Source organism: Eurosta solidaginis, chromosome 1, assembly GCF_040869045.1.
Source record: "Eurosta solidaginis isolate ZX-2024a chromosome 1, ASM4086904v1, whole genome shotgun sequence".
Lineage (NCBI taxonomy): Eukaryota > Metazoa > Arthropoda > Insecta > Diptera > Tephritidae > Eurosta > Eurosta solidaginis.
The window spans coordinates 140,127,962-140,149,586 of NC_090319.1; the positions used below are offsets into that span (position 1 = coordinate 140,127,962).

Below are 21,625 nucleotides of genomic sequence, written 5' to 3' on the forward strand. Positions count from 1 at the left end.
ACCTTCCAGAAATATTAATTGTATGGATTGCTGGCCGTTTGTTGTATATATCTAATATTCCGCTTTGAGTAAAATTTCAGCTTGAATTCGCAAGGATTACGTCTAGAAATACGTTTGTTGTATATATCTAATATTCCGCTTATATCTAATATTCCGCTTTGAATAAAATTTCCAGCTTAAATTCACAAGGATTACGCTCTTCGGTTCCTGGCGGGGTCGCCAAATTTTATGGATATGTGTTATTATGGATATTCAGGATATGTTATTATGGATATTCAACTCATCTGGATATTCAGGATATGTAATTATGGATATTCAACTCATCTGGATATTCAGGATATGTAATTATGGATATTCAACTCATCTGGTATTGTTCAATAAATTTATTCGTTCAATATTCACGATACATTTTTAATTAAATATTCGTTTAATGATAAATTGAAAAGTAAAGTAATATGAAAATTTTCACATCAAATATAACATGAAATATAAAAATTTGAAACTCGATTTTTAAAGAAAAATTAAAGTTTTAACAATAACAAGTATTTCATAACAACGTGTAGTAAATCCCTACACCTACCTCCTGGATTCAAACCCATCTCATAATTTTCTTTTATATTTTGCTATTCATTCGAAATATGTGAATGTAACATTTCAAAGTGCAAGGTGTTGAATTAAAGTAATTAGTTAAAAATAGTACGTGAAGACAACGCTCTTTGATTTAAACCAAGTCCCACATAATTAACTAGGTGAGCCTTATATTGCCATCCATCCACTACCCCCACCGTAACCAACCACACCACAACCAGACACACCACAGAAACTACTCCCCTTATTGCCAGCCACCAAACAGTGGTCCTTCGACGCCACTAAGGAAACCAGCGCAAGAAAGACGCAAGTAGCTACCCATTTTTTGTAAACCGTGAGTATTAAATGAAATATAATACATCCCCATCACGGAAAATACGTACATAGAAACGAAAAATCAAGGCAATTTTCATTTTCGAGGATTAGAATTTCCCGCCAAATCTTCATAATTTCCCGCCAAAACTCGCACATACCACTTCGTATATACATATACATATATATATACATACATATATATATATATATATATATATATATACAGCAATAACCTCATATTGCCAAACCCCAGTACGGTATACATATGTGCAAAGCAAAATACGAAAAACTCGAATATTTAGCTACAGTGGGTACGCTTGCAAAAATCATCCCTCAAATTTTATTACGACACATCTTAAAACATTAATACGTTCTCAAGTTTAATTAAAAATATATCTAGTCGCTAATTAAATCTACTGCAAAACCTCTGCAAATTTCTCATTTTCCCCCACTTGAATAAATATTGAACAAAAATTTGGTCTTACTTGCGTTCACGCATAATACAAACGCATTCACAAAATTAATTACACAAACAAGCGGTAATATACAATCCCATACAGTGGTACAAGTGGTTCGGTGCGTACACCAGCGTCTAAAAAATTTAGTCTCTCTCTTGTAAAGCTATATTTTCCCCGAAACAGTGGTTATTATTACTTTCACTCTGTATCTCTCTTATACAGTCCACAAAAAATATCCATAGTGAAATAAAATAATTACTCATTATATTTACATATACACATATTGTATTTTTCCCACGTATATTTAATTCTCTCCCATATAACGCATTAAATACAGTGCAAACGCGGCACAGTGGTCAAACTCGATCGGTCACCCCCTCAAATAAAATTTAACTCAAAAACTTTTTTTTGATTTTGAAAATTATCCTCTCTTGCTATTTAACGTGAATATTTAAACATAACTCCCTCACATTGTTAAAAGCAAATACTCTTTCTTCAAAAAAAAAAAAATATACAAGTTTTGTCTTAAATTAAATTTTATTAATTCTCCACTTTAATCGAGTCCAACACGTCTTCGATAAAATTGTCGAAACCCCAGGACCTGCCCGTAGATTTTCCAACATCTGCTAATAGCAAATACAGGTCCTGTCTAATAGCGTATGAAGACACGAAAGCCCAGATCAAAGAGCAGCTTCAATTGCTTAAACAAGCAAATGCACCCGCGCCTTTTACCGTCACACCAGGTCCATCCGACAACTCCGGTATTTCGCTAAAAATCCCTCCCTGCGACACCGAAATATTTTACGGTGGTTAAGAAAAATGGCCCTCATTTCGTTACATGTTCACAGCTGTTTACATTAACCACCCCAAACTCTCCCAAGCGCAAAAATTGTATCACCTCAGATACAAAACCCAAGGAAAGGCAGCTCAAATAGTCAACCAATTTCCCTTGACTGATGAAAACTTTGCCTTAGCGTGGGAAGCCTTAAAGTCCCGATACGAGAACAGACGAGTTCTCGTAGATTATCAAATACGGGCCCTGATGAATTTAAAAACGATCACCATGGAAAACAGTGAAAACATTCAAAAGTTGCGATCGTCGTTAAATAATTGCCTTCAAATTCTCGCCACGCAACAAGTCTCCACAGAAACTGGGACCCAATTCTTATATACCTCGTTACCTCTAAACTCCCGGAAAACACGATGACCCTGTGGGAACAGTCTCTAACCTCCACGAAAGAACTTCCCAACTGGTCCCAAATGAACCAGTTTCTGTCTACTCGATATGAAGTAGTAGAACGAGTTGATCAATGGCGCCCAAGTAAAAGTAAATTCACTCCTCCTCAAACTAGGCCGCCATTTAAACCTCAACCGTCACATTCGTTTCCAAATAAATCGACCTCCCACACCCAGTCTCATATGACAGAGCAGCGGACAATGTACAAGTGCGCTATGTGTAAAACCTCATCTCACCCCCTTATAAGTTGCTTCAAAAAGAAAAAGTATCGACCTCTAATCGCAGAAGGTTTGTGAGAGAAAACAATATGTGTTTCAATTGCCTCTCTCAGTCACACATATTGAAAGACTGTTCCAGTACTCAAACTTGCAATCAATGTCAAGATCGGCACAACTCAGTTCTTCACGAAAACACGTCTCAAGTGCCTAAAAGACAACCCTTGCAAAAGACAGTCTCACAAACCGCGACCACGAATTCCACAGTCTCACCCGGCAATACTCCCGATAAAGCGAATCCCCAGGATGAAAGCCCTTCATGCTCGCAGAAAAGCCAAGTCCAATCGTTTAATTCCGAAAGCGATTGTGAAATAATTTTACCCACGGCTATCGTACCCGTAGAGCATAAAGGAGACATTTTTAAACTAAGAGCTCTTGTAGATCAGGGATCTGAACGAACCTTTATCTCTACCAGAGCCCAAGATAGACTCAAACTCCCATTCAAACCCTCTAGATTTGAAATATCAGGGATGGGCGGCAAGGTAGTTCAGACCTCAAACAAATTGTGCTCTCCGACTTTGGTATCCCCCGATTTTAAAACCAGAATAAGTGCAGAGGCAATAGTATTACCCCGGCTAACAAAAATGCTCCCCTCGCTTAAGCTCACCAGCCAGCTCCAAGCAAAATGGGCACACCTCAACCTCGCAGACTCGAACTGTCATTCCCCCTCGCAAATAGATCTCGTCCTAGGCAGTGATGTAATACCGCAAATCATCCAAAATGGCGTTGAGAAACTTCCCCCCATCTTCTAGCACATAAAACCATTTTGGATGGATTCTGAGCGTTAGAGCCCCTGTGATGGTCAACTCTTTCTGCATGCAAGTGTCAGAAGTGACGAACGAAGATCTTAACTCTCTATTGCGAAAATTCTGGGAATTGGAAGAAGTTCCCACCAAAAACCCCAAATAACCCCAGAAGACGAGTTTTGCGAGAATTTCTACGCAGCCACAACCTCACGCGCTGAAAACGGTCGTTACATCGTCAGCCTGCCGTTTAAACCCAGCTTCCCAGAGCCAATCTTCAGCTCTAAGCCAACTTCTTGGAATGGAGAGAAGTCTGCAGAAGAAAGAGGATCTAAAGACTCAATATGATAGTGTCCTAGAAAAATACGTCACCCTCGATCATATGGAAGAAACGGGTTCCCATGAAAAATTCAACGAAGGAAAATGCGCCTGGTTTTATCTCACCCATCATCCGGTTATAAAGCCCGAGAAAAATCACGAAAGTAAGGGTCGTATTTAACGCCTCGAAAAAATCGGCATCAGGATTTTCTCTTAATGATGTTCTCTATACCAGACCTACCCTCCAACCGGATCTGATGCTCCTTATTCTCAAATGGAGGACATACCAGATTGTTTTTAACGGAGACGTGGAAAAAATGTATCGTCAAATCATAATGCATGAAGACGACAGAGACTATCAGAGGATCCTCTTTCGGTCATCTCCGAGCGACCCCATAAAAGACTATCGTCTGAAAACAGTCACATTTGGTGTGAACTGTGCCCCTACCTCGCCATACGTACTCTTCACCAACTGTTCAAAGATGTAGAATAAACTTTCCCCAAAGCCGTCCCTGTCTTGACCAAACAAACGTATGTAGATGACATTCTGGTAGCCATGATATTCTCTCGGCTGAAGATGATATTCTCTCTCTCAAGTCATCCAAGCGCTCGGTTCAGCAGGATTCCCATTACGAAAAATAACGACCAACCACCTTAGTATTCTGAAAGATGTCGACAAAGAGGACTTGCTCGACACAAATCTCCTAGAGTTCGAGAAAACGAGTAACGCCAAAACTCTCGGCATTCAATGGAACGCCCTCACCGACACCTTCTCGTATACAGTCGACTCTATACCCCTGTCGTCTGCTAGGACAAAGCGTCAGATCCTCTCCTCTGTCGCTAAACTTTTGACCCCGCAGGGTGGCTTACGCCGATGATTCATGCAAAGATTATCCTCCAAGAGTTGTGGATAGACGGAACCGACTGAGATGAAGAAGTTAAACCCCTCCGTATGATAAAGTGGTCTCAATTCACAAAAAATGTGTACGGTATCTCGAACATTAAGATCGCCCGATGGGTCAACTATAACCCCAACCAGCAATTAGAACTGCATGGATTCCGTGACCCATCGGAAAATGCATACTGCGCTAATATATATTTTCGGACCACTCACGATACCAGTACCTCCTCCCATATCTTGGTTTCCAAGGGCAAAGTTACACCCCTTCGCACTTCCAGCCTGCCAAGGCTAGAACTATGCCCGGCTCTTCTTTTGGCACGTCTCGTCGCTGTCGTCCCGTCAAACCTCAACCTCTCGATTACAAAAGTAATACTGTGGTCTGACTCGGAAATGGTTCTAGCATGGCTGGAAAAACCCCCTATACTTAGAAGACCTTTGTCTCTAGCCGCACCGCTGAAATAATGGATCTCGTCGGAAATGCGTCATGGAAACATGTCGGCACGCGCGACAACCCAGCGGACCTGGGTACTCGAGAATGTAAATCCATCGACTTGGCTAGTTCTCCGTTATGGTGGAATGGCCCTGAGTGGCTGACTTTGCCCCCGGAAGCCTGGCCAAAACGCATTGTACGAAACACCAACCCACCGGAGATGAACCGGATTTTCTCGACCGATTCTCCTCTTTTTCACGAGCCCTTAGGGTAATGGCATATGTCTTAAAATTCATCCGCAACCTGATTCATCGAACAGAAGGCACACATTCCGTGTCCTCCACTCTCTCTTACGATGATCTCCATAAAGCGAAATGTAAAATTATAGCCTTGAAGCAAACCCGCTCCTTTGCCCATGAAAAGGCGTGTTTAGAAAACTCTTAGGTGATAGACAAACAAAGCCGCCTCTCGGATCTTAGTCCATCGCTCGATAAAGATGGCCTGCTTCGGGTGAATGGGAGATTAGCCCATTCGACCAAGCCGTTTAATGAACGACACCCCATCATCATCCCGGAAAAATCGCGATTCGCGACTATTTATATTAAGTTCCTGCATGAACTATTTCTCTATGCCGAGGCACGTCTCTTGCAACAATGCCAAGGTGGAAGTCTATATCCTTCGGCTCAAACCCCTTATAAAGAAATGTATACTCCAATGTAAGACCTGTACTCTCCATATGCAGCAGGTGCGCTCGCAAATCATGGCAGCATTACCCCCGGAACGGTGCACTTATGCTCCGCCTTTTACTATCACCGGTGTTGACTTTGCGGGGCCTTTTCACGTAAAAGCCTCTATGCTAAGGTCTCACACCCTACTAAAAGGTTACGTGGCCGTTTTGTATGTTTCTCTACAAAAGCTGTCCACCTTGAGTTGTGCTCCGATTTAACAACTAACGTTTTTCTCGCAGCGTTCGCTCTTGATCCCGACATCGGCAGCATCTTAAAACGTCACGGCTTATATGTCCAGTCAGGCGATGTAAACCTAGAAATCATGAACATCTACATCCCTCCTTCCACCTGTTGCCCCAGTGGATACCGCTCTAATATCAGCGCTTACTCACTGGCGATAGTCGCATTATCTTAGGCGATTTCAATGCCCATCACGATCTATGGCATTCAAAATTGCAGGCCTACAGCAGGGGTGAGATGTTGGCGGATCAAATAAAAGAAATGACATTCTGCACTAAAACGGAGACGCCCCCACTCGTATGGTAGGAAGCTGTAACAGTTCGCAAGATATATCAATCGTGAGCGCAGGACTCGTAAACTGCGTCAACTGGCAGCCGATGGTAACACTAGCATCCCACCACCTGCCAATACTTATTTCGCTCGAGCGTACCGCCGACTTCATCGTCACCGAAAAAAGCACTTTCATTAACTTTAAAAAAGGAAAGTGGGATGAATACAATTCCTTTACAGACAGCCGCTTTGCTGCCCTCCCTATCCCGGCTGATGCTCGCCAAGGGGAGCGTGCTTTCCGCAAGGTCATTGAATCCGCCTCGGCCTCAAATTTAGCGAGAGAACGTGACCTTATAAGACAGCTTGATCCCGGCGACCCCCAAATAAGGGATAAAAACCAACGCATCAGATTGCTTGTGGATGAACATAAGCGGGCGAAATGGGGGAGCATCTAAGTAGTTCTAACCTCTCTGCCGGTGTGGGTAAGCTTTGGTCCACCGTAAAGTCCCTATCGAATCGGTCTAAGCACAATGTCAAAATTTCCATCGCCTTTGGCGATAAAGTGCTGTCGGTTACGAAAAAATGCGCGAGCGCTTTTTGCGGACAATATATAATGCATTCTACGGTTGACAAAGTTAGACGGGGGGCCAACAGACGCGCACATAAACATAAATTCAGCGCGTCCCCAATTACCTTCACCGCCAAAGAGGTTGAGGATGTCATCGGTCATGCTAAGCCATCTAAAGCAGTGGGCCCAGAAGGCAAAGCCATGCCGATGCTTAAAAGCCTAAGTAACGAGGGTTTCAAATATTTAGCACATGTCTTCAACCTGTTCCTTTCCACTTTTGTCATTCCCGAAAAATGGAAAATGGCCAAAGTGGTCCCGCTACTAAAGCCTGGGAAACCAGCTAACATAGGAGACTCATTTCACCCGATATCTCTCCTATCGCCAGTAGCCAAGATGCTTGAAGCCATTTTTCTCCCTTATTTCAAAGCAAATTTGCAACTAGCCTGTCTACAGTATGGGTTTAGAAAACGTCATAGCACAACCACCGTGCTAAATGCCATTAGCACCCAGATAAATGGCGGTTTAAATCTAAACCCCCACCGTAGAACAGCACTCGTTGCGCTAGACCTATCAGAAGCTTTTGATACGGTCAACCACTGCAAGACCTGGAAGGGTCTACCCTTCCCCAAATCTTAAAAGGTGGACCGCAAATTATCTGGGTGGTCGGCAGGCATCGGTGCAATTTATAAATACAACATCGAAACCAAGAAGAATTAAACAAGGGGTGCCACAGGGTGGTGTCCTATTCCCACTTTTGTTTAAATTCTACATATCAAAGCTACCTTCGCCACCAGAAGGAGTTACTATCGTTTCCTACGCCGATGACTGCACAATAATGGCCACAAGCCCAGACCCACAGATCGATGAGCTTTGCAACAAAATAAACGGCTACCTCCCTGATCTCTCCAGTTTCTTCACCTAGCGAAAAATTATATTATCACTGAATAAATCATCGGCGACCTTATTTACAACATGGGCGTCCCAAATGTCGACCATTTTGAACATCCACGTCAATGGCACTCGCTACCGACTGTCTTACACCTCAAAATCTTGGGTGTGACGTTTGATCAGGATCTACATTTTGGTGAGCATGCGGCCGCAATTGTTCCGTAAATCCAGAGCCAAATAAAATTCTCAAATCTCTTGCAGGCAGTACTTGGGGAGAAGATAAAGAAACGCCATTACCACTTACAAAGCAATTGGCTAACCGATTGCATGCTACGCGACCGCGATATGGTCGCCAAGCCTAAAGGCTACTCACTGGAAGAAGCTACAGGCCGCCAAAATACTGCCCTCAGAACCGCCACGGGTTGTCTTTTTATGTCCCCAGAACACCATCTACATAATGAGGCGAGAATACTCCCCATCAGGGAGAGAAATGAGATGCTAACCAAACAGTTCCTGTTAAATATCCTGGACATCCCAACAGGCATCTTATTGATGAGCCAACACCGCCTAGGGACTTAAGGAGTCATCTACGTAAGCATTTCGAGGAAATACCGCACCGGAGAACTCAGCCGTATGAAGCAAAAAAACACAAGCAGGTCCTTGGTGAACTCCACAAGGCGTCGGCCTTTATGCCAGGAATTGCCCGGTGAATCCTGTACTCAAAGAACTATACCTTAAACTTGAAGAAGAGGAACGCACACTCCCTAGGGAAGCGCGAGTCACTCTAGCTCAAATTCGGTCTGGATACTGTAACAGGTTAAACTCTTACCCATCCAGAATCAACCCCGACATACAAAACATGTCAAGCCATAACCGCACAAAGGGCTTAACCGACATTATTTTTGATTTTTGTTTTTGATGGAAACCGAAAGGCCATTACCATATGCACCAGCTCCAAAAAAATTAAAGTCCTACGAATACCGATAAGAAGTTATAGATAAGCCAATTTTGGCTCAAGTGCACAAAACATTTTGTTTATATTTTTTGTGCTCGCAATGTGTAGGTTAAGCCTTTTTTCAGAGAAAATTTTGTCATTTTAGTACAAAGTTTTTACATTTTGGTGTGCATGTTTCGCTTTTTCGTGTTTTTAATTTAAATATTTACTTCTTGCAAACACAGGTGATATTTTTTTAGATTAAGATTTTTCTTAATAAGGATTATAATGAATATAGCCAAACTATTGTTCCAGATTTCAAATAAAGTTGCAGTAGTGCCATGCAGCGACACCGATTCGTCAGAGGAAATACTTGAAGAAGCTACTTGTGTTGGGAAACGAGGTAGGAGGATCCCGAAACCACTACCCAAAAGACTTCTACGAAAGTAGGGACCTTCTACTTTAGTTTATACAGGAGCTTACAGAGAAATTCATCGTCAAATTATTAAGATTTGAAATCACTTTGTGATAAAAATATAATTCCCGAAATTTTCCACAGAGAGTACCTCAACTTAAAACACAACTCTTTTATCACAGATACATTACCAGTTACTGATGTAGAAGACGGCAATGTGAAATGAATATATTGTACCTTAGTTATATAATTTTTATTTAGAAAAACTTAGTTAAGTTGTAAATTTAAAATATTTGTTAATCAGTCTCATCTTTAAATATGAATTCCGTCTTGAAATCTGAATAAAAACATTGATCTGCATCACCAACCACTGGTTTTATTGTTTTCAAATGTGTATTTTTTAATATTTTAGTTTTGGCTTAACCGACACTTTCAAGTAATGATGTCTTTTTTTTTTGGAAAGCAAAAAGGGCGTAAGCGCCAAATGCGCCATTATTATTAAAGAAATGCAAAAAAATCCCACATTAGTATACGTTAATTATATATAGTCTTATATACACACCAACTTTCACGTTACTATCTAAAGTTTAGGCCGGTTAAGCCCTTTCTGCGGTTATGGCTCGATATGTCCTGCTTGTAACGTGTCCCCACATGACACCAACCATCTCTTCAACTGTATTGTAGAACCAACGCCTCTAACGCCCTTTTCATTATGGTCTACCCCTGTTGAAACAGCAAGTTTCCTTGGACTCCCGTTAGAGGATATTGATGACAATTTGTCATCGGTCGCACCTATTCGATGGGGCGAAACACTGCTACAACAACAACAACAGGACACTCTAGTAAAATAATACAATTTTCTTCCTCCTAGTACGGATGCTGTGCGACCACAACAGTTGCTGATACCAATTTTATGATAAACATTCCCAGTAGAGATGATTGTATAGAGTCGGAGGTGGAGTAGAGTTGGAGGTGGAGTATACACAAGGCATCTTGACCTCCAGCTCTCCTTAAGACTACCAGATCACTGCAGCGTGTTCCAGGCCGCAGCGTGGAAGCCGTAGTTACGATAGGGGCACACAATGTCGGCAAAGAAATCCTCATTTTCAGCGACATCCAGGCCGCCATAAAATCTCTTGGCTCCTACTCGTTCAATTCTGAACTAACACTAAACTGCCGCCGATCTCTTCAATAGAAGGCCCAACGGAACCGTGTACACCTCACATGGGTGCCGGTACATAGGAACATCAAATGAAACTGCTTCGCAGATGAACTTGCCAAGCAGGGTACAAGCAGGCTGATTCTTCCTGGCCAAGAACGCTTAGGTATGCCCCTTGCCGCATGCATGCTAATGCTAAAAGAGCACATCCACCGTCAAGCCGACGAAAGATGGGTACAAACACTGGGGAATCGAAGGAAACCTGGCCAAAATGGGATCAGAAAAGATACCGTCACGTGTACAACCTAAGTAGGGATACAATTTACACACTTATAGGGACACTAACTGGGCACTGCCTTATAGACAAGCATGCATAAAGATTACGAGCGCCTTATGGTCGATGCTGCAGGAGTTGTAAAGTGGATGAAGAGGAGGAACCGGTGGTTCACCTCATCTGCAACTGCCCGGCACTAAGTAGCACACGGCAGTGCTTTCTGGGTGCTCCATTTCTAGATAATCTGAGCCAGGTGGTGGAGCATGACGTGAAGGACCTGGTAGTTTTATCAGGTCCTCAAAATGGTTCGACAGGACAGGTAATGGTGTATTTTTGTGGTATCACAACGGGCCTAATGTCACAGGCCTAGATGTGCCCTCGGGCAGCCACTTTAACATAACCTAACCTAACCTTTCATTCAGGAAACTTCGATGCATAAAATTTCAGGACGAATAAATTTTTTCTTATTAGTTATGTGAGCGAAATTTCCGGACGAATAGCCATTAAATAAAGACGAGCGAGACAATCACTTAGAAACGAATGTAAAATTCGTAAATACATAAGAATGCATGCAAAACAAAATATACAATTGAAGTAAATCAATGTCGACTGCTTACCGATCCTTGATTGGTATAGCCCAGTGATGATCTAATAAACTTTTACGTCGTTCATCTAGACTGGTACGTACATCACAAATATTCTGAATTTTATGCGTATCCTCTTCTTCAGCATCGTCAGCAATTTTTATGGCTTTTATATTGATCTCATCAGTCTTATCACTTTCTTTGGCTTCCACAGATGTTCTCTGCTAAACAAAGTACGAGCAAAGTTTTGATATGAATTAAAATTACCCACACACAAGCAAAATAAATTTGTATTTCGCAATTAATCTTAATATATAAAAAACACGTGTCACAACATTTTTGGACGCGATGGACCCCTAAACTACTGAATAGATTTTGAATTTGTTTTGCACCCGTGTGTAGTTTGATGTAACTTGAGAGATAGGATAGGTTATATCTCAGTTTATAGTCGCAATATTATTTTATTGTAATTTTTTTTATTTGTTTATACGTAATAATAAAATGTTACGTATACGCAGTGGCACTCATATTTTCAGGTGGTGCGGATATACTTCCGTGTAATTGCTTGGTATTTAATTAAACAACCTGCTTATGAATAAAAAATATTATAGCGAATGATATCAAGTATAGCACATCATGGAGATAGATGAAGCGAAAAAGACGGAGGGAGGAGTGAATAAAAGGATTAGGAAAAAGTGAAGAGGGGGGGGGGGGGGGGGGGCGGCAGATAGGCCAAATTTAGGGCAGGACAACGTCTGCCGGGTCTTCTAGTAATTAATAAAAAGAAGATAAAAGCTTCTTAAGCACTTCTTTTATGTAAATGCATTAAAACTCAGCAGACAACATTTTGTTCGCGTCTTTTGATACCTCTCCTGACATTTTTGGACGTGCATTAGCAGTCGACCCCTGTTGTAAAATATTATCTACCATCTTAGATCGCAACGGTTTTGAATTTTAAAATAAAAGTAAAATTTTAATAGGTATTTTGCAATATGGTTACTTTTTAGCATTTTTACAGGGTGTTCAATATGGCGGCGCATAGGGCCGGCTATCTTCAGCGGGTGATGGAAAGAGATACAGAATGAGACAGCGATAGTCAATTAAAAATCAGGTGATCCGTTCTGTTTGTAATTTTGACGTCTATGCAGACGTTATCACACATGTTTTATCCACAATGCCTTACATAATATTACGAAATTGCCTGATGATGATTACGTGGCGGTTTTCGAAAGGGTACCATCGCTAGGAAATGTTTCATTCTTTTCAGTTTCTCTTAAACAAACATTATAGCTGGATATTCAATTATTATAAACCAGTGTTAAGCGCATGATTTCTTAAATATTAAGTCAAAAATAATAGTTAAAATTTGCATTTTTGCCGTTTTTAGGCATTTCTTACTTGTTTCTGGTACGGCGCTATGCCTACTTTCACAAAAACACTGTAAACGCCATAGATAAGTCCGTATGCTTGTCTGATTTGTGATCTAGAAGAAATTTTCTCGGATTTGTCTTATCTTTCTTTAATGAAGCATACGTAAGCATGTGTTTTTAATATTAGGTGGTAAATTTTCAATTCCTTCTATCTGACTTTTTGACTTGAAAATAACTGTTAAAAACGTTTCTTCCATATTAAAATTGGTAAAATATTTTGCCAAGCAGCAATGATTTCGCAAGTAGTTTCTTACTTGTTTTTAAAGAGTCGGCAAAACACGACAGTGGCGAATTTAAGACGCGCAAGCTACATACTAGAGCGCTTGCAGAGGTGATTTTTGCCCTTTTTTAGGCATTGTGGACCTTTAAATTAGTGCCCAGTGATTTGGTGATAATTCATAAGTTTTGATATCTTGATTTGAAATAACCACGTGAAAAAAGACTGGAAGACATCAAAACATAAAGTTCCCCCCGTGGCCACGGGCGCTAATGGCTTGCCTGCGGAGCTATTCAAATACGGTGGCGAGGAGCTGATAAGACGCATGCATAAGCTTTTTGCAAAATATGGTCGGACGAGTGCACCCGACGATTGGAGTCTAAGTGTCCAGTCCACAAAGAAGCGGTTCCTGCAAACAGCAAACTATCGCGGAATCAGCCTTCTTAATATCGCATTTAAGGTGCGCCTTCAGATGCGGTAAACCTATCGTCGATCAGATTTTCACAATGCGCCAATCCTGAAAAAAATGTGTTGACACACATCACATCTTCGTCTATTTTAAAACCGCCTTCGATAGCACGAAAAGGAGCTGCCTATATGCTGCTATGTTTATTATTATTATATTAATTACACAAAAACGAAAAACATATAAATTGTTGGAAATTAACTTAATCATAAGACGATACACAGTTTTGAACATATTGGACTTTCATCTTTTTGCTACTTAATGCACAAATTTTGTATTAAATTTAAATATAATATCATTAAATAAGTACATAACAACCACACAATATAAAAACATTGTGACATCATTCCCTCTGAAAAGCTAAACATTTAATGTGATGGCGCTTGCATACGCGTAGCCCTTCTAACGTCAACCTTCTTCTTATTCTGTTCTCCACGTCCAAAATCTGTGTGCTTGCAATCCGTCAGGTGCTGCGCTAAGGCTGTGGTGTTTTTGTTGTTTTTTGCGTCTAACCTGTGTTCATTTATTCTCGTGTTGACCGATCTTTTTGTTTGTCCTATTTATACCTTCCGGTAAAATTCCCCCTCTTCTCTCCCCCACATGTTATTTCGTAGATTACGTTGTGTAGTTGCTCCTTTTTGATTTTGTCTTTGGTTTTCGTGTATATGTTTTGGATTGTGTGATTTGGTTTGTTTGCATAGCTTATGTTGTTGGCTTTAATAATTTTATGTAATGTGTTGTTGTCAGTTAGTTTTGGTATGTATGTGACGCCTGTGTATATTTTACTATTGCTTTCTTCATTTGGTGTTGTTCTATTGTTACTCGTTTTTTGTTTAGTTTTGTTTCTCGCCGTGCGTATTCGACCGTGTATTATTTTATTTGGGTATCCATTTTTTTTTTTCAAGTATGATCTGAAAATCACTCGAGGAGTAAACTTTGTTAATAAAGTTGATTACTGTATTTCTTTTTTGATTCCATGGGTGGTTTGACTGGTAATTGATCATTCTAGATGATGCCACGGCTTTTTTGTACCAATTCGTTTTTACTTTGTTTCCTATGTTGTGGATTTCCAAGTCCAGAATAGCTAATTTGTGATGTTTTTCTTTTTCTAGTGTAAATTTTAAATTTTTGTGTTGCTCGTTGAAAGTTTTAAGAATTTCGTCTACGTCTTTTGCCCTAACAATAGCGAAAATAGCATCTACATATTTCGTTATGTGTTTCATATATTTATGTCTTTAGATTTTAGCTCAATGATGCTGTCGTCAATAGTTTTGTCGAGGAATATATCTGCTATTGTTGGTGATAGGGGATTTCCCATCGGCATCCCATAAACTTGCTGGTAATAGTTATTCTATATATATAAAAAGAAGTGTACATTTTGATTGTCACTTCATAACTCGAGAACGGATAGAAGGATTGCCATGAATTTTTTAGGAAAGATACAGGAAGGAGAGATGATGCTTAGTTGATTTTGAAATCCCAAATCGGCTTAGCCATAAGAATATAAACATCAAATTCTGTGTATGTGTGTATGTTCGCTATGGAAACGTATTTCCCACACTTCAATCATCACCAAATTTTGGTTATAGGTTCCTTCGATCAACGGGAAGGTTTTAGGCTAAAAATAATTTCGATATATAAAAGGGGCGTGGCACCTCCCATACAAATGGTATCTTTGGTACTGCATAACTTTGAAGGTATACATGCCAGAACATTGAAATTCAGTAAGGAGCTATATGAGGTCAAATCCTAACACCACCAAGAAAATGTGGGATTGGGAAAACGGGGCGTAGCACCTCCAATAACAATGGAATATATCATACTGCATATCTCTTGATGTAGTAATGGTAGGATAATGAAAAGTGGTAAGGAGCTATATGACGTTTTGTCCTAACACCTCCAGACGATTGTCCTAACACCTAAAGTAAAATGTGGAATGGGGAAAAGGGGGGTGGCACCTTCCCTACAAATGGGATTTTTCATAACTATGGCTGCCGTACAAACTTAAGTTATTTTAACACCTAAAGTTTGACAGCATTGTTGGGTTTGGCTGTTATGCCTTTTGGACGTTTAGTAATCTGCCGCCGTTAAAAAAATTTGTTAGCTTCAGTCTATCTACATCTATATATATATATAAAAATCAAATTCTGTGTGTGTGTTCCCTATGAAAACGTGTTTCCCATACATCAATCATCACCAAATTTTGGCTGTAGATTCCTTCGATCAAGTCGAAAGTTTTTCATATTTCAGAACTAAGAATTTTAAATTTAAATGTTTTTGTTTTTGGCTATGCGAACGAACTATCTTCGCTCACAAAAATGATCATGTTAACAAAATCAATGATCGCATTCAAAACCTATTTCCTGGTGAAGCGACGAAATATAAATCGATCGACCCAGTTACAGATGAAGACAAAATTGTAAATTATCCAATTGAATTGCTAAACTCTTTAGAACCACCTGGAATGCCTGCGCATATATCAACTTTGAAAATTGGTTCACCAATCATGCTTCTTTGGAATTTAAACCACCAAAATTGTGCAAATGGACTTCGCGTTTAGAAATTAATACCGAATTTAATCGAAGCAACAATCATCAGCGGTAAAAGCAAAGGTGAAGATGTGATCATATCACGGATCCCAATCATTCCTACAGAATTTTAAGCGCTTGCAGTTTCCTGTACGTCTTGCTTTTGCAAGCACAAGGACAATCGCTTGCTATTGAATGCTTAAATTTAGAGAGTCCGTGCTTTCCCATGACCAGCTATATGTTGCTTGCTCTAGAGTAGGAAAACCAAAAAATTTGCTTATCTTTGCACCGAACGAAAAAACCAAAAATAGTATGTAACCACATGCATTACAATAAGATACAATAATAAAATGTTTTAAACGACAATTTCACCAAATATGCGTACAAAATTCAATTCAGTTTACAGAACAATAAATTAAATTATCAGAAAACAAAACATAAAAAATAACGCAACATTCATTCTATCTCGGGCGTTACAACATACGCCTGGTAAAGCTAGTTGTCGTATACAAAGTAGTTGTTTTCTCTCAGGCAGAACTCTAGTATATTGAGGAATTGGGTTTTAGTAATTTTAGTATGATTTTTTAGATTCGACCATTGTTTCATAATTGTGCTGATCTCTAGATGGATGAAGATATTCGTAAACAGTGATACGACGTCTAGGGATATAAGTATTTCATCCTCGTCAATGGTTACAGCTTTTATTTTTCTTTTAATTGAACTGAATTTTTATATTGAATTTTTCGGAAATAATGTTTTTTAAAATTTTCCCACGAATTTGGATAGTTTCGAGCAGGGAACATTAATCGAGCATGAAATTGTGGTGTGTTCTCCTTGTGGACTTTCGGTAAGCCATAAAGTCGTGGGCCTGTGGCAGCCGAGCATGTTAAGTACTGTTTCAGTTTTGCATCAATATTGTGGGTCTTGTATATGTCATTGACAATTCTATTGTTTTTTCTCAACAAATATTGGGTGGGATCTTTTCTTATGGTTTTGTATGTGCCTTTGTCGTTCAAGGAGTTCATGGAGGAGAACAAGAAAACGATTCAGATCATACTTGAAACAAAATGGATACCCAAATAAAATAATACACGGTCTAATACTCACGGCGAGAAACAAAACTAAACAAAAAACGAGTAACAATACAACAACACCAAATGAAGAAAGCAATAGAAAAATATACACAGGCGTCACATACATACCAAAACTAACTGACAACAACACATTACATAAAATGATTAAAGCCAACAACATAAGCTATGCACACAAACCAAATCACACAATCCAAAACATATACACCAAAAACAAAACCAAAATCAAAAAGGAGCAACTACACAACGTAATCTACGAAATACCATGTGAGGGAGGAAAAGAGGGGGAATTTTGCGGGAAGGTATACATAGGACAAACAAAAATATCGGTCAACACGAGAATAAATGAAGACAGGTTAGACGCAAAAAACAACAAAAACACCACAGCCTTAGCGCAGCACCTGACGGATTTTGGACGTGGAGAACAGAATAAGAAGAAGGTTGATATTAGAAGGGCTGCGCATACAACAAAATAGATGGAACGTTGTAAATTATCGATAAGATGTAGATAGCATAAATTGCGCGTATGCAAGCGCCATCACATTAAATGTTTAGCTTTTGAGAGGGAATGATGCCACAGTGTTTTTATATAGTGCGGTTGTTATGTACTTATGTAATGATATTATATTTAAATTTAATACAAAATTTTTAGATGTTTTTTTAATATTAGGTGGTAAATTTTCAATTCCTTTTATCTGACTTTTTGATTTGAAAATAACTGTTAAAAACGTTTCTTCCATATTAAAATTGGTAAAATATTTTGCCAAGTAGGAATGATTTCGAAAGTAGTTTCTTACTTGTTTTTAAAGAGTCGGTAAAACACGACAGTGGCGAATTTAAGACGCGCAAGCTACATACTAGAGCGCTTGCAGAGGTGATTTTTCCCCTATTTTAGCCATTGTGGACCTTTAAATTAGTGCCTAGTGATTTGGTGATAATTCATAAGTTTTGATATCTTGATTTGGAATAACCACGTGAAAAAAGACTGGAAGACATCAAAACATAAAGTTCCCCCCGTGGCCACGGGCGCTAATGGCTTGCCTGCGGAGCTATTCAAATACGGTGGCGAGGAGCTCATAAGGCGCATGCATCAGCTTCTTTGCAAAATATGGTTGGACGAGTGCACCCGACGATTGGAATCTAAGTGTCCAGTCCACAAAGAAGCGGTTCCTGCAAACAGCAAACTATCGCGGAATCAGCCTTCGCATTTAAGGTGCGCCTTCAGACGCGGTAAACCTATCGTCGATCAGATTTTCACAATGCGCCAATCCTGAAAAAAATGTGTTGACACACATCACATCTTCGTCTATTTTAAAACCGCCTTCGATAGCACGAAAAGGAGCTGCCTATATGCTCCTATGTCTGAATGTGGTTTCCCCGCAAAACTTATACGGTTGCGCAAAATGACGTTGAGCAACACCATAAGCTCAGTTAGAATTGGAAAGCACCTCTCCGAGCCGTTCGAAACTAAGCGAAGTTTCAAACAGGGAGACCCCCTATTGTGCGATTTCTTTAATTTGATGCGGGAGAAAATTATAGTAGAATTACCTCAACCTTAATTAAAGAGTATTCTCAAATGATCATTTTACGATTTTTTTCGAACTTGACAAAAAAAAAATTAGATTTTTTTGGAAGCCACATCGACTTGATCAGTGGCAGCGTCTAGCGATTTCTTTTGATATCCTCTTAATTCAACCGAAAAAGTCATAGCTTTATAGCCGCTCGATCCACCGTGCCAATTGTCCTTCTGGATTACGGAACTGCAGAAGCCATTTCAACGCTGCGTGATCTGTCCTGACGCGGAAGATCTGGCCGTAGAGGTATTTGTGAAAATGTTTAATGCACTCTACCAATTATGTATATTGAGCCAAGTTTTATAATTGTATAATAGTACTTTTTTGAGCTTTCTGGTCGGCTTTCCTTTAAAATAAAACAAATGTTTACTTCTTCATCCTACGGGTTTCGACGCTGTTTTGCGTCTTCCTCAGGGGAGTTCTATTTATTGTACAAAAACGAAAAACATATAAATTGTTGGAAATTAACTTAATCATAAGACGTTACACAGTTTTGAACATATTGGACTTACATCTTTTTGTTACTTAATGTACAAATTTTGTATTAAATTTAAATATAATATCATTACATAAGTACATAACAACCACACAATATAAAAACATTGTGACATCATTCCCTCTGAAAAGCTAAACATTTAATGTGATGGCGCTTGCATACGCGTAGCCCTTCTAATGTCAACCTTCTTCTTATTCTGTTCTCCACGTCCAAAATCTGTGTGCTTGCAATCCGTCAGGTGCTGCGCTAAGGCTGTGGTGTTTTTGTTGTTTTTTGCGTCTAGCCTGTGTTCATTTATTCTCGTGTTGACCGATATTTTTGTTTGTCCTATATATACTATCCCGCAAAATTCCCCCTCTTTTCTCCCCCACATGTTATTTCGTAGATTACGTTGTGTATTTGCTCCTTTTTGATTTTGTCTTTGGTTTTCGTGTATATGTTTTGGATTGTGTGATTTGGTTTGTTTGCATAGCTTATGTTGTTGGCTTTAATAATTTTATGTAATGTGTTGTTGTCAGTTAGTTTTGGTATGTATGTGACGCCTGTGTATATTTTACTATTGCTTTCTTTATTTGGTGTTGTTGTATTGTTACTCGTTTTTTGTTTAGTTTTGTTTCTCGCCGTGCGTATTCGACCGTGTATTATTTTATTTGGGTATCCATTTTTTTTTTTCAAGTATGATCTGAATCGTTTTCTTGTTCTCCTCCATGAACTCCTGGTCACTCGAGGAGTAAACTTTGTTAATAAAGTTGATTACTGTATTTCTTTTTTGATTCCATGGGTAGTTTGACTGGTAGTTGATCATTCTAGATGATGCCACGGCTTTTTTGTACCAATTCGTTTTTACTTTGTTTCCGATGTTGTGGATTTCCAAGTCCAGAATAGCTAATTTGTGATGTTTTTCTTTTCTAGTGTAAATTTTAATTTTTTGTGTTGCTCGTTGAAAGTTTTTAGAATTTCGTCTACGTCTTTTGCCCTAACAATAACGAAAATATCATCTACATATTTCGTTATGTGTTTTATATTTATGTCTTTAGATTTTAGCTCAATGATGATATCGTCAATAGTTTTGTCGAGGAATATATCTGCTATTGTTGGTGATAGAGGATTTCCCATCGGCATCCCATAAACTTGCTGGTAATAGTTATTCTATATATATAAAAAGAAGTGTACATTAACTCGAGAACGGATAAACGGACTGCCATGCAATTTTTAGGAAAGATACAGGAAGGAGAGATGATGGTTAGTTGATTTTGAAATCCCAAATCGGTTTAGCCATAAGAATATAAAAATCAAATTCTGTGTATGTGTGTATGTTCGCTATGGAAACGTATTTCCCACACTTCAATCATCACCAAATTTTGGTTATAGGTTCCTTCGATCAACGGGAAGGTTTTAGGCTAAAAATAATTTCGATATATAAAAGGGGCGTGGCACCTCCCATACAAATGGTATCTTTGGTACTGCATAACTTTGAAGGTATACATGCAAGAACATTGAAATTCAGTAAGGAGTTATATGAGGTCAAATCCTAACACCACCAAGAAAATGTGGGATTGGGAAAACGGGGCGTAGCACCTCCAATACAAATGGAATATTTCATACTGCATATCTTTTGATGTAGTAATGGTAGGATAATGAAAAGTGGTAAGGAGCTATATGACGTTGTCCTAACACCACCAGTAAAATGTGGAATGGGGAAAAGGGGCGTGGCACCTTCCCTACAAATGGGATTTTTCAGAACTATGGCTGCCGTACAAACTTAAGTTATTTTAACACCTAAAGTTTGACTGCATTGCTGTGTTTGGCTGTTATGCCTTTTGGGCGTTTAGTAATCTGCCGCCGTTAAAAAAATTTGTTAGCTTCAGTATATCTATAACTATCTATATATTTAAAACATCAATTTAAGTGTGTGTGTTCCCTATGAAAACGAATTATCCAATTGAATTTCTAAACTCTTTAGAACCACCTGGAATGCCTGCGCATATATCAACTTTGAAAATTGGCTCACCAATCATGCTTCTTCGGAATTTAAATCACCAAAATTGTGCAAATGGACTTTGCGTTTAGAAATTAATACCGAATTTAATCGAAGCAACAATCATCAGCGGTAAAAGCAAAGACGAAGATGTGATCATACCACGGATCGCAATCATTCCTACAGAATTTTAAGCGCTTGCAGTTTCCTGTACGCCTTGCTTTTGCAAGCACAAGGACAATCGCTTGTTATTGCATGCTTAAATTTAGAGAGTCCGTGCTTTTCCCATGACCAGCTATATTTTGCTTGCTCTAGAGTAGGAAAACCAAAAAATTTGCTTATCTTTGCATCGAACGAAAAAACCAAAAATATTATGTAACCACTTGCATTACAATAAGATACAATAATAAAATGTTTTAAACGAAAATTTCACCAAATATGCGTACAAAATTCAATTCAATTTACAGAACAATAAATTAAATTATCAGAAAACAAAACAGAAAAAATAACGCAACATTCA

The 21,625-nt window shown here is 39.2% G+C and overlaps 1 protein-coding gene across 7 annotated transcripts in view; it reads right to left on the minus strand.

Annotated features, from left to right (window-relative positions):
- mtd (mustard) overlaps positions 1-21,625 on the minus strand; it is a 2,476,738-nt gene that overhangs the window by 939,221 nt on the left and 1,515,892 nt on the right. For 6 of the 7 annotated variants that reach the window (XM_067759878.1, XM_067759880.1, XM_067759879.1 and 3 more), the window contains one exon: positions 11,359-11,549. In XM_067759878.1, the coding sequence (XP_067615979.1) occupies positions 11,359-11,549 (191 nt within the window). The remainder of the gene's footprint in view (positions 1-11,358; positions 11,550-21,625) is intronic. The other variant, XM_067759877.1, reaches the window with a different exon arrangement.